This window comes from Staurois parvus, unplaced genomic scaffold, assembly GCF_062004578.1.
Source record: "Staurois parvus isolate SC_StPar_1 unplaced genomic scaffold, SC_StPar_1.0 ptg000720l, whole genome shotgun sequence".
NCBI classification, from domain to species: Eukaryota; Metazoa; Chordata; class Amphibia; order Anura; family Ranidae; genus Staurois; species Staurois parvus.
Genome location: NW_028318516.1, coordinates 235,556 through 261,389, shown reverse-complemented (window position 1 = coordinate 261,389; position 25,834 = coordinate 235,556). Strand labels below are relative to the sequence as shown.

At 45.7% G+C, this 25,834-nt stretch overlaps 2 protein-coding genes across 2 annotated transcripts; both read left to right on the top strand.

Annotated features, from left to right (window-relative positions):
* Window positions 1–274: 274 nt before the first annotated feature.
* Window positions 275–18,523, top strand: LOC149445455 (uncharacterized). The gene is made up of 4 exons (XM_089653812.1): window positions 275–290; window positions 7,203–7,339; window positions 7,426–7,549; window positions 16,837–18,523. The coding sequence occupies exons 1-4, from the start codon at window positions 275–277 to the stop codon at window positions 17,913–17,915; spliced, it is 1,356 nt and encodes a 451-aa protein (XP_089509938.1). The 3' UTR covers window positions 17,916–18,523.
* On the top strand, window positions 7,671–8,443 carry LOC149445456 (uncharacterized). Its single transcript, XM_089653753.1, has 3 exons — window positions 7,671–7,763; window positions 7,843–8,049; window positions 8,138–8,443. Exons 2-3 carry the CDS (start codon window positions 7,915–7,917, stop codon window positions 8,441–8,443), a joined length of 441 nt encoding a protein of 146 aa, XP_089509879.1. The 5' UTR covers window positions 7,671–7,763; window positions 7,843–7,914.
* Window positions 18,524–25,834: the final 7,311 nt, after the last annotated feature.

Sequence of the window (25,834 nt, the reverse complement as noted above, 5' to 3'; positions counted from 1 at the left end):
CGGCTGAGATGAGGGTAAAGGAAGGTAATACGCTGTCCCGGCTGAGATGAGGGTAAAGGGAGATAATACGCCGTCCCAGCTGAGATGAGGGTAAAGGAAGGTAATACGCTGTCCCGGCTGAGATGAGGGTAAGGGAAGGTAATACTCTGTCCCGGCTGAGATGAGGGTAAGGGAAGGTAATACTCTGTCCCGGCTGAGATGAGGGTAAAGGGAGGTAATACTCTGTCCCGGCTGAGATGAGGGTAAAGGGAGGTAATACGTCGTCCCGGCTAAGATGAGGGTAAAGGGAGGTAATACGCCGTCCCGGCTGAGATGAGGGTAAAGGGAGGTAATACGCCGTCCCGGCTGAGATGAGGGTAAAGGGAGGTAATACGCCGTCCCGGCTGAGATGAGGGTAAAGGGAGGTAATACGCTGTCCAGACTGAGATGAGGGTAAAGGAAGGTAATACGCTGTCCCGGCTGAGATGAGGGTAAAGGAAGGTAATACGCCGTCCCGGCTGAGATGAGGGTAAAGGGAGGTAATACGCCGTCCAGACTGAGATGAGGGTAAAGGAAGGTAATACGCCGTCCAGACTGAGATGAGGGTAAAGGAAGGTAATACGCTGTCCCGGCTGAGATGAGGGTAAAGGGAGGTAATACGCCGTCCCGGCTGAGATGAGGGTAAAGGAAGGTAATACGCTGTCCCGGCTGAGATGAGGGTAAAGGAAGGTAATACGCCGTCCCGGCTGAGATGAGGGTAAAGGAAGGTAATACGCTGTCCCGGCTGAGATGAGGGTAAAGGAAGGTAATACGCTGTCCCGGCTGAGATGAGGGTAAAGGGAGGTAATACGCTGTCCCGGCTGAGATGAGGGTAAAGGAAGGTAATACGCTGTCCCGGCTGAGATGAGGGTAAAGGGAGGTAATACGCCGTCCCGGCTGAGATGAGGGTAAAGGGAGGTAATACGCTGTCCCGGCTGAGATGAAAAGGTTGAAACCCCTTTAGGTTAAAAAAAATAATAAATAAAAAGCTAAGGTAAAAAAGCCATCTTTGTGAAAGAACAAAGGGAACAAAAGGAAGGTCCTGAATGGGCTCAAACAGACAATTCTGTAAAAACAGAAAGAGATCCCATAGAAACAATGACAGGCTGACCGGAGGAACAACATGCATGACATCTAGTACCAACGCATGCAGCTAGAAAGTGTAATGCAATCAGCCCCTGAAAGAAGAGACTGCCAAGGCTGAAATCTGACTCTTGGTTATACACAAGGCCAGGCACACATTAACCCCCCACCCCAAGAAGGAAACCAAGACACGGACCAAAACAAGGAGGAAACCTCTTAGGTCAACAAAACACAAAATATGATTGTAAAGTCCTGCGGGAAGTCTCCATGATTTAGAATTTCTAGCCTTCAAAAGAGCAGAAACAACAAAAGGCCTAGGTACTTCTGTCTCTCAAAACCCTTTTGGCTGCAATAGTCAATCCAGTATGCCCACTGACACCATAAGGCTGGAAATATCAGACTTTGTAACAGCAGGGCTTGACTATCTGGAGATCCAAGGACTTGTGTAGAATCAAAGAAAAAACATGAAGCATGAAGTAAGGAGGGGAACAGTTCCAAAATTCTAAGGCCTGGTTCACACTGCAATAAACAGCTGCCGGAGGTCTTTACAGCTCAGCCTTTGAGCTGGGTACATTTCCCTTGCTGTACCATCTGGTAGCCTGGTATATGAGGGATTCCTAGATCACAGGTGATGAGTGAAGACCATATAGTAAGAATCCAAATCCATGGCACCGCTCCAACCCTGCACCTCCTAATGGACCATCCAGGTGATAGCACTTGTACCCCGTCTCCTCTCCAACATGAAATTATGAATAGGAACAAAAAGATGAAGAGCTGCACTCTGCAATTAATAATTGTAATTAGCTCCCTCTTAATATTTCATTCTGTTGATGACGACATAACTCCATACACATGATCTCCTCCTGAAAAACCAAACTCCCAAAATATGTTTCACCCCAATGGGCTCGCTCACATAGAGTAGGGTTAGGGCCACTCTATCCTTGTGAATGAGCCCATTGGGGTGAAACACAGAATAAAATATGAAGAATGGGCTGATTACGGAGTGTGACTCTTCATCTTCTTGTAGACGGTATAGTCACAGATGAGAACACAGGAGACCAAGTCCATATCTCATGCTTCCTAATTTATAGAGATAAGTATGGGGGCTCTAACCCTGTCCAGTCACCTCTGGGGGGTGTTCCCTCCTCAGCCCTGGGGTTGGTTCTGTCTTCTGAAGGTGCCATGGGCTACATGGACTCACCGTTTCTGGTGTCTGGGTTGGCGATGTGATTTCCAACACCATTGCTTCAGTCTGATCACAACATATTCATTCACAGCATGGCTGTCATGAGCAGACCCCATAGAACCATGTTGGGGGCCCCTCTGGGATTCTGTACTCCTGACACATACCATTTTATATAAGAAGGTCAATCCTTTGCAGCCAGTGAGGAGCCCAATGTGCACAAATCTCTTCTCCCCACTGGGGTTGTAGTCAGCACATCATAATATTTCCTTTGAGGCTCAGTGAGGTGACAGACCAATCATCTGTATCTATGTCTACAGGGATGTCAGATCATTATTGCCATCTAGGTGTTCATTCCTCCAATCTTCACACTCCAGAGCCGACTATTCCGATTTTTATATTGGAACCATTTGTCTTCTACTGACCACTAAATGAAGAGAACACTGTATCTGTAATACTGAACATTGAATTCCAGGAATATCTGTCATATCATGCCACCTTTACAGGGTATGTTACATCCAACCATTGCTGGTGTCCTCCATGTCTATGGTCACCTTACAGAGAGTATCTGAGATATGTTCCAGAAGGTCCTGCCAACATTCCATACAAGACCCTTATCTGAGCATGCTGGCCAGGCCAGGAAAAGGGTGGGGAGGGGGTGTATTTCCTGCCTCTTGAACCATACCAGGTGACATGACTTCAACATGCAGGGGTAACTTTCCGGGGGAGTGACAAGGACAAGGGTCTCTTCCTCTTACATATACCTGTATTTATTCACAAAAATGTAAATTGTAAGAAACAAAATTTAAAAAAATGTCCTATGCTGTACATCAATGTCAATCATGAAGTCTGATGCCCTTCAAAAGAAAAAAATCTGATCTAATATGAGGATCGGGGCCATTTCTCAACTGGAGTTCCTTGTATCCATATAACAGATGTGTGACAGGACTAAATCTGCAATTACATTTTACTGCAAAATCAAAGGGGCCAAAATTGTTCTCCCCCGAGCAGTCATATATTTCTGTCCCCCTTGGTGGGAGTGGAGGTGACCCCTCTATAAGGATCTACAGTCCATACACACCCAGCACAAGGCCGGGGTCACACTACCAGACCCTTCTTGGGGCTGCAGTTCCTCTGAGCTCCACAAGGTGGGGATCTCACTTCTACCCAGACAGGAAGTCTCTATGGAAGACAGAAAGGAAGTGATGTCAGGTGCAGACAGGAAGTAGATGGGAGATGTTGATGGAAGTGGCAGCAGAGGAGGTAATAAGATGTTATGTTCTATTTACACCCAATAACCCCCCGTTATGTCCGTCCTCTTCCTCCATAGTCATGTCCGTCCTCTTCCTCCATAGTCACTGTGATGTCTTTTATCTTCAGCAGATGATGATACACACATATATATTACTAACCTACTAAGTGACATATCGGCATGGATGTCACTCCACTTCCTCAAACTCAATCTTTCCAAAACTGAGCTCTTAGTATTCCCTCCAGCCCGTGCCCCCTCCCCTGACTTCTCCATCAAGATCAATAATACAATCATCAGTCCCTCCCTCATGCCAGGGTACTAGGTGTAATCCTAGACTCCCATCTGTCCTTTCAGTCCCAAATCCAATCACTGTCCTAATCTTGTAGACTTCACCTCCGCAACATCTCCAAGATACGCCCGTTCCTAACCTCGGAAACCACTAAGCAATTTATTCACTCCCTTGTTATATCTCGCCTTGACTATTGCAACTCCCTCCTCATTGGCTGACCTCATCGCAGGCTATCCCCTCTTCAGTCTATCATGAATGCTGCTGCCAGACTCATCCACCTTACTAACCATTCTGTATCTGCCAATCCCTCCACTGGCCTCCATTCAGTGTCTTCCACCCCTCTCTGCCAATCCCTCCACTGGTCTCCATCCCTCTCTGCCAATCCCTCCACTGGCCTCCATTCATTGTCCTCCACCCCTCTCTGCCAATCCCTCCACTGGCCTCCATTCAGTGTCCTCCTCCCCTCTCTGCCAATTCCTTCACTGGCCTCCATTCAGTGTCCTCCACCCCTCTCTGCCAATCCCTCCACTGGCCTCCATTCAGTGTCCTCCACCCCTCTCTGCCAATCCCTCCACTGGCCTCCATTCAGTGTCCTCCACCCCTCTCTGCCAATCCCTTCACTGGCCTCCATTCAGTGTCCTCCACCCCTCTCTGCCAATCCATCCACTGGCTTCCCATTGCCCAACAGAAAAAATTCAAAACATTAACAATAACATATAAAGCCATTTATAACTCTCTTGTCTCTAAATATCACCCAAACCGTACTCTCTGCTTCTCACAAGACCTTCTACTCTCTAGCTCCCAGTCCATCCCCCACAGTTACTACCTATTGTACCACTAGCCCCTCCCTCCTAGATTGTAAGCTCCCAGGATCAGAGCCCTCCTAAGCCTCTTGTATTGAACTGTATTGTTGCTGTATTGTCTCCCGTTATATTGTAAAACTGTTGGCGCCATAAATCCTGTATAATAATAATAATATATAGTGTGGGAACCCAGATGAACCCCTTCAGGGGGAGGAGTTGATGATAATATATTTGCTCCCAAAGCTGGCCTACATGGTTCAGTTTTATCGTTCAGCCAGCGGGATGACCATAAAAACTGAAGTGATTCCCCCATCCACACATTGGAGGTGGATGGGGGAATCCTCCCCACTGCACTCTTGTATTCTGACAATGGGGGAACTCCTCCGCTCTCAGAATACACAGATCAGCACTGAAGCTATTGGCTGCAGCCGCTGGGGGAGTGGCTTTTATCCGGCAGTGGCCACACATGGATGGAAATGTGAGCGATCCCTGCTGAACCAGCTGAATTTCCATGGATCTATGGTCACCTTCAGTGACTTCCTCCCTTCCCCCTCATCTCCTTCATGATGGAAGTCATGCTGAGATCATCTCCCATTGGCTGAGCAATATTCTCATTTGTCTCTCAGCTCCTTTTTGCTATTCCTCGTCCTGCCTGTTGTTTCCTTGGATTGATTTTCTGTGTAGTGACCCCTCTGGTGTGCACACCGACTACTAGTGTCATGAACTGCCCTATTGCACGTCGAGACTACCCTTACTTGAACCGCCCCGTGGTGTGCCCAGAGTATAGCTACCTGTGATGCCCCTGAGTGCTTGAGCCATCGCTACCCGTTGAGTCTCCGTGAGCCCGATGTCCCTAGAAAGCTGGGTGGGAGCTGTGCTAGGCCAAACTCCACAACTAGAGTCCCGATGAGTCCCCGTGAGCCCAATGTCCCTAAAAAGCTGGGTGGGAGCTGTGCTAGGCCAGATTCCACAGCTAGAGTCCCGTTGAGTCCCCGTGAGCCCGATGTCCCTAGAAAGCTGGGTGGGTGCTGTGCTAGGCCAGATTCCACAGCTGGAATCCCATTGAGTCCCCGTGAGCTGTTGTCCCTAGTACGTTGTGTAGGAGCTGTGTTGAGGCCAAATGCCACAGCCAAGTTCCCGTTGAGTCCCTGTGAGCCCGCTTACCGTGGGTGTCCCTATGAGCCACATGTTGCGGAGTGCCATGAACTGTCCGGATTGAGTGTCTTTCAGAGTTCAGTAAAGTTTTTGTGTGTTCCCCGTCTTCTTTGTGTGTTCTGTCCTGCCTACGCTTCCGTCACAAGGAGCTCTGGAGACAATTGTCTGCTATTTACACTCCGTTCCTCCGCACGTCACCTGATCACATGACAGCTTACTTCCACAGATTCCGGACAGATTTCTGGATGGTAAAGGTCAAAGTTCACTCTTCAGTTTAGGAGAGGTAGGACGCACCCAGGAACAAGGATTTGGTTTGCATGAGAGCCTCATATAGAGGACCCCTCAAATCTCCCCATCCAAATGTCCCTCCATCCGGAGTCAGAGAATCCCATAACATCACACTGACCTCAAAGCTCCTCCCAATGTCCCTCCATCCGGAGTCAGAGAATCCTATGACATCACACTGACCTCACAGCTCCTCCTCCCAATGTCCCTCCATCCAGAGTCAGAGAATCCTATGACATCACACTGACCTCACAGCTCCTCCTCCCAATGTCCCTCCATCCAGAGTCAGAGAATCCTATGACATCACACTGACCTCACAGCTCCTCCTCCCAATGTCCCTCCATCCAGAGTCAGAGAATCCTATGACATCACACTGACCTCACAGCTCCTCCCCCCCAATGTCCCTCCATCCAGAGTCAGATAATCCTATGACATCATACTTACCTCACAGCTCCTCCTCCCAAAGTCCCTCCATCTGGCTTTTTAAGTGTTCTTGCAGGGCGACCACTTCCTGTTATCTCACATATATATTCTTATTATTATAGCCAAATTTACCCCCCTAACTCCTCCCACAGTTGTTACACTATATAGACAGTAATATACCGAACGTGCGGATTGTTCCCGATTGGTGTGCTATTACTTTGTGGAACGTTTTGCCGAACGGTTCACAAAATATCGCCGTATTTGTGGTGAAATTGGTCCCATAGGAATGAATGGCGGAATGTTCAAAACTAGAGTGGGAGCTGAAAATTCAGGACATGATTTTTCACAGTTACTCCAGCCATTCCAACCACACAACAGTTACTCCGCCCACTCCACCCAGTTACTCCACCCCCTCTAGTTGGCAAGAACACTTCACACAATTTCCCCAGAAATTGTAGCTTTTCTAGTTTTTTATGCTCTTAGGATGTCAGCAGGTACTTGTTATTCTCACTAACACAGTGGGACTGTTTGTCCTGTTATATGTAATGACATCAGAATTGCTTACACCAAGCTTTATCTTGAGTTATGTGGGGGTCCTGTGGGGGGGGAATTATACCTCAGCCTGAAGTGGGGCTTTAATAAAATGGAGACCTGAATGGAGAGGTGAGGAGGATTCTGGGAATATCATTTGATGTGACTATTTGTGTTCAGATGTAGAGTTTTCCTCCTGTGAAGTCTGGAGATCATATGACATCACATTGCCTCCACCTCCCTCCCTGATAGAAGAGAGAAAGAAGAAGAAGATTCTAGAAGTCACCAGAGAGATCACTGAGCTGCTGACAGGAGAGGTGAGCGGTGCCGGGAATTCTGGGACATTCTCCAGTAACAGACAAGGGATGTGTCTGGATGGTGACTGTATCATTGTGTGTGTCAGGTTCCTATAAGGTGTCAGGGTGTCACTGTCTATTTCTCCATGGAGGAGTGGGAGTATTTAGAAGGACACAAGGATCTCTACAAGGACGTCATGATGGACAATCAGCCGCCCCTCACATCACCGGGTAAGAGGAGACTTTATTGTAAAGGAGAGAGCAGTACGGAGGATCCACCTAGATCCCCCATCATCTGATAAACACATAGAAACAATGGATTCAGTCAGTGTGTGTGTTTCCTACAGATGGATCCAGTCATGGGAACCCACCAGAGAGATGTCCCCGTCCTCTGTATTCCCGGGATTCCACACAGGAAGGTCACACCATCCCTCACCATCATCAGGTAGATGATGACAATTATTGGTAGTTGTGATTTATACACAGCATGTTTGTTACAATGAATGTTTTATTATATCTTTCAGAGTGGAATCCTCGGGGATGATAATATTGATGTTAAAGAAGAGTATAAAGAGGAGGATGAGGAGTATGGAGTGATGGAGGAGTTTTCAGAAGGACACAAGGATATGATGGAGCCACCAAATACCAGGAACCCACCAGAGAGATGTCCCCGTCCTCTGTATTCCCGGGATTCCACACAGGAAGGTCACACCATCCCTCACCATCATCAGGTAGATGAGGAACAATCACTGATAGTATCATTAGGATCTGTACATTATCTGCATTGTTACCATTGATGTCATTTTATTATATATTCAGAGTGGAAACCTGAGAGATCCTAAAGTTGAGGTTAAAGAAGAGATAAAGGAGGATGAGGATGGGGTGATGGAGGAGTCAGAGATTGCAGAAGAACACAAAGATCTGTACCAGGACACCATGGTGGAGTCATCCAGCTACAGGAACCCACCAGAGAGATGTCCCCGTCCTCTGTATTCCTGGGATTCCACACAGGAAGATCACACCATCCCTCACTATTACAAGGTTGGTGGGATGGAGCATCTAGAACATGGATTCATAGAGACAATGTGTGGAGTTCTTTTATGTGACTTTATATCTTACAGATGACATTTTCTCTCATTTCCTTGATTTAGAGTGGAGATCCAATCGATATAGAATTTGAGGTGAAAGCAGAAGAAGAAGAGGCGTATGTGAGGGATGATCAGCAGTCTATGGAGGAGGATGGAATAACGGGGACATTTATAGAGGAGGACACTCCTACAGAGATCAGCACAGGTGGGTCATGAACACTAAATCCATTCCTCCACCCATACTGCTCACTGATTGGTCCAGAGTAGGGCGGGGACTGGGTGATATCAGCCTGTAATCCCCTGGTCACTTTCCTGAGCTGTGTTCCCCGTCCTGTATTCCTGGATTTCTCTCGGATAATCTTCCTTCTCTGTGCTGCAGACACAATTTATGTATCTAGACTGGATTTATGGAGGTTCTGGGGTTCAGCTGGCAGAAAAATGTTGATTTTTCCTATAAGCATTGCATAATGTAGGCACCCAGGACATGTGACTGGGGTCTCCTGCCTTGTGCCTGACTCCTCCAGGGGACCTTCTCTGTTATCTGCTGGCTGTGCCGGGTGGAGGGATATGTCTGTAGTGTCTCAGCCCAAAGTCACTGAGTGCAGTCTCAGGAGATGGGAGGCAGCGGTGTGGGACCTACATAGTTACATAGTTAGTCTGGCTGAAAAAAGACATCCATCTAGTTGTACCAATAAAAATAAAAGTAATAATCCGACACCCACAGCTGATCCACCAGAAGGCAAAAACCCAGCAAAGCACGATCCAATCTGCTCCTGCAGGGGAAAAAATTCCTTCCTGACCCCCTGAGAGGCAATCGGATATTCCCTGGATCAACTTTCCCTATAAATGTTACATCCAGTTATATTCTGTGTATCCAAGAAAGAATCCAGGACTTTCCTACAGCAATCCCCCTTATGTATTATACATGGAGATCATATCCCCCCCTTATGTATTATACATGGAGATCATATCCCCCCTTATGTATTATACATGGAGATCATATCCCCCCCTTATGTATTATACATGGAGATCATATCCCCCCTTATGTATTATACATGGAGATCATATCCCCCTTATGTATTATACATGGAGATCATATCCCCCCTTATGTATTATACATGGAGATCATATCCCCCCTTATGTATTATACATGGAGATCATATCCCCCCCTTATGTATTATACATGGAGATCATATCCCCTCTTATGTATTATACATGGAGATCATATCCCCCCTTATGTATTATACATGGAGATCATATCCCCCCTTATGTATTATACATGGAGATCATATCCCCCCTTATGTATTATACATGGAGATCATATCCCCCCTTATGTATTATACATGGAGATCATATCCCCCCCTTATGTATTATACATGGAGATCATATCCCCCCCTTATGTATTATACATGGAGATCATATCCCCCCCTTATGTATTATACATGGAGATCATATCCCCTCTTATGTATTATACATGGAGATCATATCCCCCCCTTATGTATTATACATGGTGATCATATCCCCCCCTTATGTATTATACATGGAGATCATATCCCCCTTATGTATTATACATGGAGATCATATCCCCCCCTTATGTATTATACATGGAGATCATATCCCCCTTATGTATTATACATGGAGATCATATCCCCCCTTATGTATTATACATGGAGATCATATCCCCCCTTATGTATTATACATGGAGATCATATCCCCCCTTATGTATTATACATGGAGATCATATCCCCCCTTATGTATTATACATGGAGATCATATCCCCCCTTATGTATTATACATGGAGCTGATATCCCCCCTTATGTATTATACATGGAGATCATATCCCCCTTATGTATTATACATGGAGATCATATCCCCCCCTTATGTATTATACATGGAGATCATATCCCCCCCTTATGTATTATACATGGAGATCATATCCCCCCCTTATGTATTATACATGGAGATCATATCCCCCCCTTATGTATTATACATGGAGATCATATCCCCCTTATGTATTATACATGGAGATCATATCCCCCTCTTATGTATTATACATGGAGATCATATCCCCCCTTATGTATTATACATGGAGATCATATCCCCCCTTATGTATTATACATGGAGATCATATCCCCCCTTATGTATAATACATGGAGATCATATCCCCCCTTATGTATTATACATGGAGATCATATCCCCCCCTTATGTATTATACATGGAGATCATATCCCCCCCTTATGTATTATACATGGAGATCATATCCCCCCTTATGTATTATACATGGAGATCATGTCCCCCCTTATGTATTATACATGGAGATCATATCCCCCCCTTATGTATTATACATGGAGATCATATCCCCCTTATGTATTATACATGGAGATCATATCCCCCTTATGTATTATATATGGAGATCATATCCCCCCTTATGTATTATACATGGAGATCATATCCCCCCCTTATGTATTATACATGGAGATCATATCCCCCCTTATGTATTATACATGGAGATCATATCCCCCCTTATGTATTATACATGTTGATCATATCCCCCCTTATGTATTATACATGGAGATCATATCACCCTTATGTATTATACATGGAGATCATATCCCCCTTATGTATTATACATGGAGATCATATCCCCCCTTATGTATTATACATGGAGATCATATCCCCCCTTATGTATTATACATGGAGATCATATCCCCCCTTATGTATTATACATGGAGATCATATCCCCCCCTTATGTATTATACATGGAGATCATATCCCACCTTATGTATTATACATGGAGATCATATCCCCCCTTATGTATTATACATGGAGATCATATCCCCCCCTTATGTATTATACATGGAGATCATATCCCCCCTTATGTATTATACATGGAGATCATATCCCCCTTATGTATTATACATGGAGATCATATCCCCCTTATGTATTATACATGGAGATCATATCCCCCCCTTATGTATTATACATGGAGATCATAACCTCCCCTTATGTATTATACATGGAGATCATATCCCCCCCTTATGTATTATACATGGAGATCATATCCCCCCTTATGTATTATACATGGAGATCATATCCCCCCTTATGTATTATACATGGAGATCATATCCCCCCTTATGTATTATACATGAAGATCATATCCCCCCTTATGTATTATACATGGAGATCATATCCCCCCTTATGTATGTATTATACATGGAGATCATACCCCACCTTATGTATTATACATGGAGATCATATCCCCCCCCTTATGTATTATACATGGAGATCATATCCCCCCTTATGTATTATACATGGAGATCATATCCCCCCCTTATGTATTATACATGGTGATCATATCCCCCCTTAATCTCCTCTTCTCAGTAGAGAATACATTCAGTTCCTCTAATCTTTCCTCATAGCTGATCTCCTCCATGCCTTGTATCAGTTTGGTTGCCCTTCTCTGTACTTCCTCCAGTTCCCCAATGTTCTTTTTGTGAATTAGAGCCCAAAACTGAACTGCATATTCCAGATGAGGTATTACTAATGATTTGTACCGGGGGGGGGGGGGGTGATATCTCTGTTTCTGGAGTCTCTACCTCTTCTAATACAAGAGAGGATTTTGCTCACTTTAGAACACGCAGCTTTTCATTGCTGCCATTATTAGGCTGGTAATTTACCAGAACCCCAGATCCTTCTCCACCATTGTCCCCCCAAATCCTTCACCATTGTCCCCCCAAATCCTTCTCCACCATTGACCCCCCCAGACCCTTCTCCACCATTGACCCCCCCAGTTGTACCCCCCTAGTATGTATGATGCATGCATATTCTTAGCCCCCCAAGTGCAGAACCTTACATTTATCACCATTAGCCCTCATTGGCCCCATAGCCCCCCAATTACACAGAGCATTGAGGTCGGCTTGTAAGTTGGAGACATCCTGTAAGGACGTTATTCCCCGGCACAGCTTGGTGTCATCTGCAAAGACTGGAATGGGGTTTATAATCTCACACCCCATATTGTTTATATATATTAATAAGTAAGGGTCCCAACACTGAACCCTGGGGTACCCCACTAATAACACTGACCCTGGGGTACACCACTAATAACACTGAACCTTGGGGTACCCCACTAATAACACTGAACCTTGGGGTACCCCACTAATCACACTGAACCTTGGGGTACCCCACTAATAACACTGAACCCTGGGGTACCCCACTAATAATACTGAACCTTGGGGTACCCCACTAATAACACTGAACCTTGGGGTACCCCACTAATCACACTGAACCTTGGGGTACCCCACTAATAACACTGAACCTTGGGGTACCCCACTAATAACACTGAACCCTGGGGTACCCCACTAATAACACTGAACCCTGGGGTACACCACTAATAACACTGAACCTTGGGGTACCCCACTAATAACACTGAACCCTGGGGTACCCCACTAATAACACTGAACCTTGGGGTACCCCACTAATGACACTGACCCCCTGGGGTACCCCACTAATCACACTGAACCTTGGGGTACCCCACTAATAACACTGAACCTTGGGGTACACCACTAATAACACTGAACCCTTGGGGTACCCCACTAATAACACTGAACCCTGGGGTACCCCACTAATAACACTGAACCTTGGGGTACCCCACTAATGACACTGACCCTTGGGGTACCCCACTAATAACACTGAACCCTGGGGTACCCCACTAATATCACTGAACCTTGGGGTACCCCACTAATATCACTGAACCTTGGGGTACCCCACTAATAACACTGAAGGTTGGGGTACCCCACTAATAACACTGAACCTTGGGGTACCCCACTAATCAAACTGAACCTTGGGGTACCCCACTAATAACACTGAACCTTGGGGTACCCCACTAATAACACTGAACCCTGGGGTACACCACTAATAACACTGAACCTTGGGGTACCCCACTAATAACACTGAACCCTGGGGTACCCCACTAATAACACTGAACCTTGGGGTACCCCACTAATGACACTGACCCCCTGGGGTACCCCACTAATCACACTGAACCTTGGGGTACCCCACTAATAACACTGAACCCTTGGGGTACACCACTAATAACACTGAACCCTTGGGGTACCCCACTAATAACACTGAACCCTGGGGTACCCCACTAATAACACTGAACCTTGGGGTACCCCACTAATGACACTGACCCTTGGGGTACCCCACTAATAACACTGAACCCTGGGGTACCCCACTAATATCACTGAACCTTGGGGTACCCCACTAATAAAACTGAACCTTGGGGTACCCCACTAATAACACTGAAGGTTGGGGTAACCCACTAATAACACTGAACCTTGGGGTACACCACTGACACCCCCAGACCATTCAGAGTATGAATCATTAACCACTACTCTCTGAATACGATCTTTTAGCCAGTTTTCTATCCATTTACATTCAGATTTTTCCATCCCCATAGACTTTACCTTACACATTAGCCGTGTGTGGGTAACTGTGTCCAAGTATACCACGTCCACCACCACCCCTCTGTCCAAGTGTACCACGTCCACCGCCACCCCTCTGTCCAAGTGTACCACGTCCACCGCCACCCCTCTGTCCAAAGATACCACGTCCACCGCCACCCCTCTGTCCAAGTATACCACATCCACAGCCACCCCTCTGTCCAAGGATACCACGTCCACCGCCACCCCTCTCTCCATGTATACCACATCCACCGCCACCCCTCTCTCCAAGTATACCACGTCCACCGCCACCCCTCTGTCCAAGTATACCACATCCAGCGCCACCTCTCTGTCCAAGTATACCACGTCCCCCACCACCGCTCTGTCCAAGTATACCACGTCCACCGCCACCCCTCTGTCCAAGTATACCACGTCCAACGCCACCCTTCTGGCCAAGGATTTGTTAATCTCCAATCTAACCTGTTTCATGATGGTTTAATCCCAGCTCACCTCTACATGTTGTCTACAGTACAAATTTAAGCTTCCACTGATTACAGAATACTAATACTGAGAGTCCTGACCCTTATACTATATAACTTGTACATTACATACTCCTGACCCCTGCACTATATACTCTATGTTGTACGTTCCATACTCCTGACCCCTGCACTATATACTCTATGTTGTACATTACATACTCCTGACCCCTGCACTATATACTCTATGTTGTACATTACGTACTCCTGACCCCTGCACTATATACTCTGTGTTGTACATTACATACTCCTGACCCCTACACTATATACTCTTATGTTGTACATTACGTACTCCTGACTTCTGCACTATATACTCTGTTGTACATTACATACTCCTGACCCCTGCACTATATACTCTATGTTGTACATTACATACTCCTGACCCCTGCACTATATACTCTATGTTGTACATTACGTACTCCTGACCCCTGCACTATATACTCTGTGTTGTACATTACACACTCCTGACCCCTGCACTATATACTCTGTGTTGTACATTACACACTCCTGACCCCTGCACTATATACTCTGTGTTGTACATTACACACTCCTGACCCCTGCACTATATACTCTGTGTTGTACATTACACACTCCTGACCCCTGCACTATATACTCTGTGTTGTACATTACATCCTCCTGACCCCTGCACTATATACTCTATGTTGTACATTACATAGTCCTGACCCCTGCACTATATACTCTATGTTGTACATTACATACTCCTGACCCCTGCACTATATACTCTATGTTGTACATTATATACTCCTGACCCCTGCACTATATACTCTGTTGTACATTACATGCTCCTGACCCCTGCACTATATACTCTATGTTGTACATTATATCCTCCTGACCCCTGCACTATATACTCTGTTGTACATTACATACTCCTGACCCCTGCACTATATACTCTGTTGTACATTACATACTCCTGACCCCTGCACTATATACTCTATGTTGTACATTACCTACTCCTGACCCCTGCACTATATACTCTATGTTGTACATTACATACTCCTGACCCCTGCACTATATACTCTATGTTGTACATTACATACTCCTGACCCCTGCACTATATACTCTGTTGTACATTACATACTCCTGACCCCTGCACTATATACTCTATGTTGTACATTACATCCTCCTGACCCCTGCACTATATACTCTGTTGTACATTACATACTCCTGACCCCTGCACTATATACTCTATGTTGTACATTACATACTCCTGACCCCTGCACTATATACTCTATGTTGTACATTACATACTCCTGACCCCTGCACTATATACTCTGTTGTACATTACATACTCCTGACCCCTGCACTATATACTCCATGTTGTACATTACATACTCCTGACCCCTGCACTATATACTCTATGTTGTACATTACATACTCCTGACCCCTGCACTATATACTCTATGTTGTACATTACATACTCCTGACCCCTGCACTATATACTCTGTTGTACATTACATACTCCTGACCCCTGCACTATATACTCTATGTTGTACATTACATCCTCCTGACCCCTGCACTATATACTCTGTTGTACATTACATACTCCTGACCCCTGCACTATATACTCTATGTTGTACATTACATACTCCTGACCCCTGCACTATATACTCTATGTTGTACATTACATACTCCTGACCCCTGCACTATATACTCTGTTGTACATTACATACTCCTGACCCCTGCACTATATACTCCATGTTGTACATTACATACTCCTGACCCCTGCACTATATACTCTATGTTGTACATTACATACTCCTGACCCCTGCACTATATACTCTATGTTGTACATTACATTCTCCTGACTTCTGCTCTCCCCCCACTGCTATATATACACATAATATGGATTTTCTTTTGTTCCCCCCATTTCCTCCCAGCTGGACATTTTATATCGGATGATGTGATTGGAGCACAGACTTTTACATGGTGATAATAATGTGATAACATCCACCTACTTTGGACCCTTAAACAGAAAGTGATAATGAGGGAGGAGTCAATACCCCAATGATGGTGGTCTTCAGGATCAGTCCAGTCTTCATCTTGGTTGTTCTCCCCCCATCCTCACTCTCTGACCTCTGGTGGGGCTCAGCCCCGCTGTTCTTCATGACTAAATCATGGACTAAATAAGGAAGTGCAGTACTTCTTGTGTTGGGAAGATGGCGATGAGTGATAGAGGGGGTGGGGACCCTCGTCCTATAATCCCCTCATCACTGTCCCTCCTATAAAAGACAGTTCTGGTTGTTTCCTCACTCTCTGACTAAGGTCCATGAATAAAGAAATGACCTGGTAGGAGATCAGAGGAGCCATTTCCTAGTTCCCTTGAGGGTGGAATTGTAAGCTCCTCAGAGACCAAGCTGCCTGATGTGGGCGGAGTCCTGGTTTGGGGGAACCAATCAGCTCCTGTCTAGTAATCCTCTGTCTTTGTATTTTAGTCCATGGCCGGGAGATGAGGAAAATCTCAGAGGATTGTCTCACTTTGTCTCCAGACTGGAAAGTAGAAGATGAGGACATCACACAGTATAGTCCAGGAGAAAACCCGGCTCCCTCCAATGTCCATCCGGCACCACCCAGTGTAGATGGACCATCGGAATCCTCGTATCCTGAGGAACCTCAGACTGTGCGGGACCAGGCCGGCCTTCCAACAGGGAAGAGGTTCTCCTGTACTGAGTGCGGGAAGAGATTCCGTTATAAATCCAGACTTAATAGGCATAAAAGATGTCACACAGGGGAGAAGCCGTATTCCTGTCCTGAGTGCGGGAAATGTTTTTCAAGGAAGTCTACTCTTTACACACATCAGAGATCTCACACGGGGGAGAAGCCGTATTCTTGTCTTGAGTGCTGGAAATGTTTTTCAGAGATGTCTATACTTCATAAACATCAGAGATCTCACATGGGGGAGAAGCCGTATTCCTGTCCTGAGTGCGGGAAATGTTTTTCAAAGAAGTCTAATCTTTACACACATCAGAGATCTCACACGGGAGAGAAGCCATATTCCTGTCCTGAGTGTGGGAAATGTTTTTCAAAGAAGTCTAATCTTTACACACATCAGAGATCTCACACGGGGAAGAAGCCGTATTCTTGTCCTGAGTGTGGGAAATGTTTTTCAGTGAAGTCCAATCTTTACAGACATCAGAGATCTCACACGGGAGAGAAGCCATATTCCTGTCCTGCGTGTGGGAAATGTTTTTCAAGGAAGTCCCATCTTTACACACATCAGAGATCTCACACGGGGGAGAAGCCGTATTCTTGTCTTGAGTGCAGGAAATGTTTTTCAGATAAGTCCATTCTTCAAACACATCAGAGATCTCACACAGGGGAGAAGCCGTATTCTTGTCCTGAGTGCGGGAAATGTTTTTCAAGGAAGTCCCATCTTTACACACATCAGAGATCTCACACGGGGGAGAAGCCGTATTCCTGTCTTGAGTGCAGGAAATGTTTTTCAGATAAGTCCAGTCTTCACAGACATCAGAGACTTCACACGGGGGTGAAGCCACTTTCCTGTCCTGAGTGAGGGAAATGTTCCTCACTGAAGTCCTGTCTTCCTGTACATCAGGGGTCCCACACAACCCTGGAGGTGTATTAGTGCCTTGAGTGCGGGAAATGTCTTCTAGATGAATGTTGCTGGACATCCCAGCTCTCATGTGGGGAAGAAGCACACCCTGATATACACCTCAGATATACTCCATGGCTGATCTTCATCATGGAAGGAACAGTTCATAAGGAGATCAGAGGTCCCCAAAGACATGGATGAAGTGTGGGACCGGGTTGGCCATTGATAGCAGGGTAAGAATAAAAATGGAGGCCTGACCAAGAGCACTGGGCTAACTTTTCATTGGGGTGCAGCCTATATGCTAGCGATGGTTTGCACCTAATTGGAAGGGGGTCTGCTGTGCTGGGGGAGGGGTTTATTGGAAGGCTGGAGGAATATATAAACTAGGATGGAGGGGGGAGGGAGAATTCGATTATAATGAGGAAGACAGATCAGACGGGTCAGTACTTATTGGGGGGTGGAATGGGGAAAGATGGGGGGAGGGCTATGACAGATGGTAAGAAGGTTCCCATGTTACAAATAACCAGTGGAATTGGTACCATTTTTATGAAAATAAAAAATACACAAAATCCATGTGAACAAGGTGTCGGTGAATGGACAAGGTGTCGGTGAATGAACAAGGTGTCAGTGAATGAAAGTGTTTGTTCACCAATGCCAGAAGTGTGCCCAGCACAATAGGTGAGTTGGAAGGTTTGGTGCATGAAGAGAACTAGGATTGAATTGGTATTGCTGAATCTTGGCTTCATTCCTCACATGACTGGGCCATTCATATTCCTGGCTAGGTTCTCTTTCGGAGAGACGGGGGAAATAGGAAAGGGGGTGGAGTCTGTCTCTATGTGAGAAGTGATCTCAGAGCGAGTGTGAAAGAGGACCTAGTTGATGGAGAGTGTGATGAGGCTGAAGTATTATGGGTGGAACTGCACATGGGGGGCGGTACTACAAAGGTCATCATTGGAGTTTGTTATAGGCCTCCCAGTGTTAATGAGGAGGTGGAGACTCAGCTCCTCCCACAGACGGAAAGGGCTGGGACAGTGATAATAATGGGGGATGGTAACTACCCGGATAGTGACTGGAGTAATGGGACTGCAGGAACAGTTAAAGGGCAAACATTTTTAAACCTACTACAGGACAATTTTATGGTCCAGTTCATAGAGGCCCCAACTAGGAATGATGCTCTGCTGGACCTGGTCATCTCCAACCATGCTGAGCTTATTACGAATGTCCATATAAAAGAACATCTGGGTAGCTGTGACCATAACATGATTTCATTTATTGTTAGCTGTAAACAGCGAGCACATACGGGAAAAATAAAAATGCTCACCTTTAAGAGAGCTAATTTTCCAAGGCTGAGAGATGCTCTCCAAGACTTAGACTGGGAGGAAATATTGGCATTGATGATAACAACACAGAAATGGGAGTTCTTCAAAAAGACTGTATGTAACCACACTGCAAAATATATCCCATGGGCAACAAGTATAAAAGGCTACAAATCCAACCTATGTGGTTTACAGCCAAAGTTACAAAAGCGATAGATAATAAGAAAAGAGCTTTTATTAAATATAACAATGAAGGAACGCGATCATCGTTTACACATTACAAAGAATAGAACAGAAGATGCAAAAAGGAAATAAAGGCAAAAACTGAAAACAAACAACAGAAAGATATCAGGACGACCCCAAAACATTCCTCCAATCTATGAATAGTAGAAAGGTCCGGTCCCAGCATGTAGGCCCTTTACAGAACCATCTAGAGGGGGGGGGGGACAAAGAGAAGGACAATGTATGAAATCCCTTCTTCAGCTCTGTGTATACAAAGGAGCATGGGGGGGCTCTTGTCCATAATGGGGGGTGGTACTGACACCCCCCAGATGATCCACATTGGCACACAATTGATATGATGCAGAAATATTTGTACAGAATAAAGGTGAATAAAGCCCCTGGACCGGATGGCAGACACCCACGGGGCCTTAAAGAATTCAGCTCTGTCATCTCACAGCCATTGTTTCTCATTGTTAGGGACTCTTTAATGACTGGCATAGTACCACTGGATTGGTGTAAGGCCAATGTGGGGCCAATATTTATAAAGGGGACAAAATCTTTCCCAAGTAATTATAGAGCTGTTAGTGTCACTTCTATAGTTGGGAAGATACTGGAGAGTTTAACCCCTCCCCCTCCTGAGGACTTACCCCCCTTAATGACCACGCCTCTTTTTGCTTTCGGTGCTGCACTAGTTCAACTGATAATTGCGCGGTCATGCAATGCTGCACCCAAATGAAATTTATGTCCTTTTTTTCACACAAATAGAGCTTTCTTTCGGAGGTATTTGATCACCTGTGCGATTTTTATTTTTTGCGCTATAAACAAAAAAAGACCAAAAATTTTGAAAAAAAAAACAATATTTTTTACTTTTGGCTATAAAAATATATAGTAAACTCAAAGTTAGTTATAAATTTAGGCCAAAATGTATTCTGCTCCATGTTTTTGGTAACAAAATCCCAATAAGTGTATATTGATTGCTTTGTGTGATGTTATAGTTTCTACAATCTATGGGAGAGATACTGCAATTTACGACATTGTTTTACTATACAGAACTGCACTAGTTTTACTGACAATTGCGCGGTCATGCAATACGGTACATAAATGAACATGTAACTAAACTCTTCTTTAAACACAGATGAATCTATCCCAATATACAATAAAATAAAAAAATAAATTGTAAAATAAAATAAAAATCCAAAAATATTATATATCAAACTAAATGTCCCAAAATATAAATGTCCAAAATGTCTCTGTAAAGATGTCTTTCCAAATTCCAAAGCAAACTCGTATCATCTTTAATCATCCAGTATGGAAATTCCAAAATTCTTTGTGAACCTCAAAAAAATAATCTTCTGATAGTGTATTACCTTTAAACTGAACATACATGTAAAATAGTGAAAGAACCGTGTATCATGCCAACTGCATAACGTGAGCTCACATGTGAAAAACAATTCCTCTACCAATATATCAATCTCTGAATATGTAAATACACTCGTGACAAGAATCAGAAGAGTGACCATTCCAAGTCCAAACGATGAAACGTGATCACCTCCAAATAGTGAGAATGGAGAATAACCCAAATCTCTAATAGTGAGCTCTACAAACTCAATAATAGTGAACAATAAAGTGCTCTCCTCCAACTGGTGCAACAATGGATCATTCCCCTCTGGAAATAAATCCCAGGCTTTCAGGGGATAGTCGCACTCTCCAGGCTTCCTAATGTTCCTGTTGGCACTCTTCCATATTCCTCATCAGGTGAGATAGGAGACAATCAGCGCTATATATGTCTTGGAAATTCGCTTTAACGAATTTCTCCTTACCGTGAGTACTCGCAGTTGGATGTGCAGAAATCCCCCATAAAGCTGTGCGAATCTCGCTTACCACGACTGCAGCCAAACTACACGATTCCTGCCCATCCAAATACTTTGGTTCTGTTGAATTTGTGGGTGATGGAGCTCCGTTACCCTAGAATGATCACACGACACTCTAAGGCTGGTTGCAATCCACATAAGGGCCGGCTTTAGGCTCAGCTCTCTGTTTTTATTAAGAATACACACATGCCCCCCACATGAATAAAGTCAATCCCTCCCACCGAACAATGCAATGGGGATTGCTTATACAGAGGATGTACATTCCAATTGGAGCATAGCCTTTGCTATTATCTATCACTGGTCCTCCCCCATGAGTCTTCTGAGGTCAGCAGACTTCCTCCCCTTCCCCCCTATGAGCCATCTGAGGTCATATTTCCTGTCCTACTAGCTTCTATTGGTATGCAAAATTCTCTGCACAAGCACTCCCTAAAAATATCAGTCTGTACCTGGATGGGCCCGATACGATCTTTATTAAAACACATCCATCCGAGATACAGTTCAGATTGGTAATGGGTTGTAAGATATGCATAAGCCTACACGTGGAGTTCACACCGCTTGCGCATTGCGTTATGAAGCCCACGTGGTACCATGCTGCTGATATGTGGATACAGGCCCACGGTCTACTGACAGCAGCATTCGCATGGAATGCCGTGGTGGTATACACGCCGGTCTATAAGCGCAGATCTGCCATCTCATCCATTACCAAGCTGAGTACTGTAATACATACATTGTACATGGCATGGCCCAATTGCAGCCTTCAGAGCTTTAATTAAGCCACACGAGAGACATATGAATAACACGAATATATGACACATTTAGAGTTCGACCAACAATACAAAATTTCCATGACATTCCCTCCTGTTTTATCATATTCTCCTCGTGTCCCTTCTTGATCTTCTTCAGCTTGATGGGTGTAGTCTCAAACTTCAAAGAGTTCCTGTAGTTGTCCCTGAGAATAAAGCTCCACGGGGTACCTGAAATAACAAGACCCGACGCAGACTCGACACAAACAGGCTTGATTGAAGCGATGATCCTCAAGAGCGTTGGAACCTTCACTACAGGAAGGCTATTGCAAAAACCACAAACAGACTTGTGGTATGAATAAAGCTTGTGATCCCACGGTGGTCTGGGGAGATCCAGCAATAGATTCTCAAATTGCCCCTGCAGACGGGGCCACACAAGGCTGGTCTCGACCCAGACAGTTTTCCAAATCGCAGACACAAACAATGATGAGGCTTGAAGCTTGCTTGAAGGTCTTGGAGAATGTGGTCTTCAGAGAGATAAATTAGAGGGAAGCCAGGATGTAATCTGTAGAGAAGGTGGTTGGTTGGTGAGGTCTTCCCCCGATCAGTGGTTGGAGTGGGATCCCCGGAGCGGGCATGGAGATGTGGTCGTCTGCCCGAGCTTGGCTTACACGGTCGATGAGGCAACAGGAACATCTCACCGCGGCATATAAAAGGCAGATGAAAAAGAGAAGCATCAGGATATACACTCCCACTTCCTTCAACCAAGATCCGATGGAGAACAGGAAATCTCCCAATCCTCCCAAACCCTTGAACGGATTCCAACCCTCACTAGCTATAGCTCTAGCTTTTCCCTGTAGTTCACTAACTTTGTCCATATGGGCCTGGACCTTGTCATCGGTGTCTTCTATCCAAGTACAACAATCCTCTCCGATGAACTCACAGAACCCCCCTTTGGCGGCTAAAAGATAATCAAGGGCCATCTTCTCCTGAAGCACTAAAATTCCCATCTGCCGTTGTTCTTGGGCAATTTCTCTGACAGCCTCTACGGTCTCGTTAAACATACTATCCACGATGACAGAAAAATTGTTCAGGCGCTTCATAAGTTCTATTCCCCATCCTGTCCATGAGGGGAACCAAGCCCATGCCTGGTCGCCCTCAGAGAACAGTTCCCTGCGAACTCTCCCTGCCATCCTTACCTTCTTGTGGACCATCAACTCTTCATGGTCCATCACTACATAGGATGCGGGGACTAGCTTTATGAGGGCACACGAACCTTTCGCGTTCTGGGGGAATGTTCTATAGGCTGCCGAACCACACAGAAAATAGTATGGACCTGTCAGAGCAGAGCAGGAGGAGTTCCTCGTTCGGCCTCTGGCACTGAGCAACAGTTGCACAGACTGGGGGATTGCTCCCTCAGTCTGCACATCACATCCGTCCTTCCAACACACGTGGTCTGGTCGGTCAGTGTGGTTACTCAGAAAGGAAGTCTGGTTAGTCAGATTGACAGTTATACCTCCCTCGCAGGTGGTAATCCCAACAAACTTGTTACCTGTGCCAAAGCTGATGTTAAAGCACACCTGAGGGCTGCCTAGCTGTCCAGTTACCCATAATGGACTGACGAGGGTCCTACAGGAGCTAGAGCTAATATTGGTGCTGAAACTGATGTTACCTGCTAAAAATGTGTCATTAAGTTCTACCGATAAATGTCTACGTGGGGGCTGACCAGGGGTCCCTTGCTTTTTCATGCCGACGCGGATGTCATATAGGGCATGAACAGCGGCCATTGCGGACATGTGATGACTGGGTGGGGGCTTAGAGCATACCCAACAGTTGGTTTTGTTGGCGGTTCTGGCTAAACGCAGGTGCATTTTAAATAAAAGGTTGGGGTATCTGCCATCTTTTCCTCCGTTCACACACATGTAAGACATACAAACAAAAAGAAAAAGGAAAATGACACCCCTCATTCTCTGGTGTAGCTGAGAAGCTTCTTGCAGTGGCTTGCGTGCACCCAGTTGTCTCGTCCCTCGAGCTTGAGTGAGGTAGGTGTCGTCAGCTGGACTTGGTATGGTCCGGTGAACCGTGGCTCGAGTCCGGTTCTTTGATGTTTCTTTAGGACGACCCAATCACCTGGCTCAATAGAAAGAACACCTGTTATTGTATTTGGATCGGGGAGCGATTCGCGAACCCGATGGTGTATCTTCTGCAGCTCCCGTTGCAGAGATTGCACATAACCTGTAAGCTGTGAATGCAAAGACAACAACTGTTGAGGAAAGTACAACCCTGTTTTGGGAGGTCCCCCAAACAACACCTCGTAGGGTGACAGCCCATGTGGTTGCCGAGGGGCATTCCGGATGGAATAGGGGGCAATGGGGAGACATTCAGGCCAAGGTTTTTGGGTATCGGAAGACGTTCAACCTTACCGCTACTCTCGGGGTGATATGGGGTGTGTCGCCGTTGACTCCAGTTCCACCAAAGAAATACAGTCGTGTCCTTTGGAAGAGAGGTTAATAGTGGACAAAGAAGACATGTTAGCAGAAGAGGTGTTAGTATTGTTAGTCGTGTTGCAAAATTCAGCACTGTCATTGTTGTCCTCCCCCCCCTTCTCATCTTCCGACACAGGAAGAAGAGAAGCTGGGTTAAGAATAGTGCATCGTTTGATAGTGAGGTTAGTAGGGGTTAGGAGGGTTTTCCCCTGAGAGGGGTACCTTGCCTTGGATGTCCTGTTTTCGCAGGACCGTTCTTGCTGCACCGGTGTCAGTGAGGCAAGGGAGGGGATATTTTAATTCCTCTAGAAAAAGATGGATCTGGGCCGACACCGATTTGTCAACTTCCTATGAGAATTCATAGGAGTTACTTACCATGGTGGTCATAGGGGCGGAGGACTCATCAGGAATGAACTGCCACCGACCTTTAGGTAATTGGGGACAGCTCCTCCTCATGTGCCCCGTTTGGTGGCACTGGAAGCACCTGGGTGGGGGCCTATCCTTCCTGTGACCCAGATCCCTTGGTTTTTCGTGTGGGGTCTGGGACATAAGAACTTTGGCCTTGTCTTGTTTTCTTCTATCCATTTCCCTCTCTATTGCCGCAAGAGTGGAAAGGATAGCAGGGATAGACATCTCATTATATTCGGGTCGGGCCAGAACCAGCCTTTCCCGAATTTTAGTATCGATGCCTTCCAAAAATTTGGCCCGCAACAGAATGTGCGTCGCGGTCACCTTTACCCCTTCAGTTGGAGCATCAGGTCCAACTTCCAGATCCGCATCCAGTGCCGTCTGCTTGAGACGGCGCCAGAAGCAGGCGCTTTCCTCATTAGGACCCTGGGTGAGCTTCATCATGTCCGTAGTAGAGGTAGCACCATACATTTCTGGAAGCTTTGCCTTTAGCTGTGTACAGAACTCTTTGCCCCCTGAAGTCATCTCCTCATGCGTGGTTATAGAGCACCCTGCAATCACTGTACTGGCCACTTCCATGCCCACCTTTGCCCGTAGGATCTGTGCACAATCTGACCCGCTCATACCATAGCTGAACTGGTTTTGTCCAAACATTCGAGCAAATCCTCTCGGATTGACTCGATAGTCCGGGAGCTCAGCCAGAATAGTGCGGATCTCTGCCGGGGTGAAGGGGACATGCCAAACTACCCGTTCCCCTAAAGTCCGTTCCCCCCGTGCATTGGGAGGACCTTCAAATTGCTGCACCCTGACTGGATAGGCCTCGGTCCGGGAAGA

What these genes read in the sequence shown, in the direction of transcription:
- LOC149445456 (XM_089653753.1), top strand. Translation starts at nt 7,915, where the DNA reads ATGGAGGAGTTTTCAGAAGGACACAAGGATATGATGGAGCCACCAAAT. An exon ending in CCATCCCTCACCATCATCAG is followed by an intron (nt 8,050 to 8,137) that starts GTAGATGAGGAA and finishes TTATATATTCAG; the next exon opens with AGTGGAAACCTGAGAGATCC.
- LOC149445455 (XM_089653812.1), top strand. An exon ending in CTGAGCTGCTGACAGGAGAG is followed by an intron (nt 7,340 to 7,425) that starts GTGAGCGGTGCC and finishes TGTGTGTGTCAG; the next exon opens with GTTCCTATAAGGTGTCAGGG. An exon ending in GCCGCCCCTCACATCACCGG is followed by an intron (nt 7,550 to 16,836) that starts GTAAGAGGAGAC and finishes TTTGTATTTTAG; the next exon opens with TCCATGGCCGGGAGATGAGG.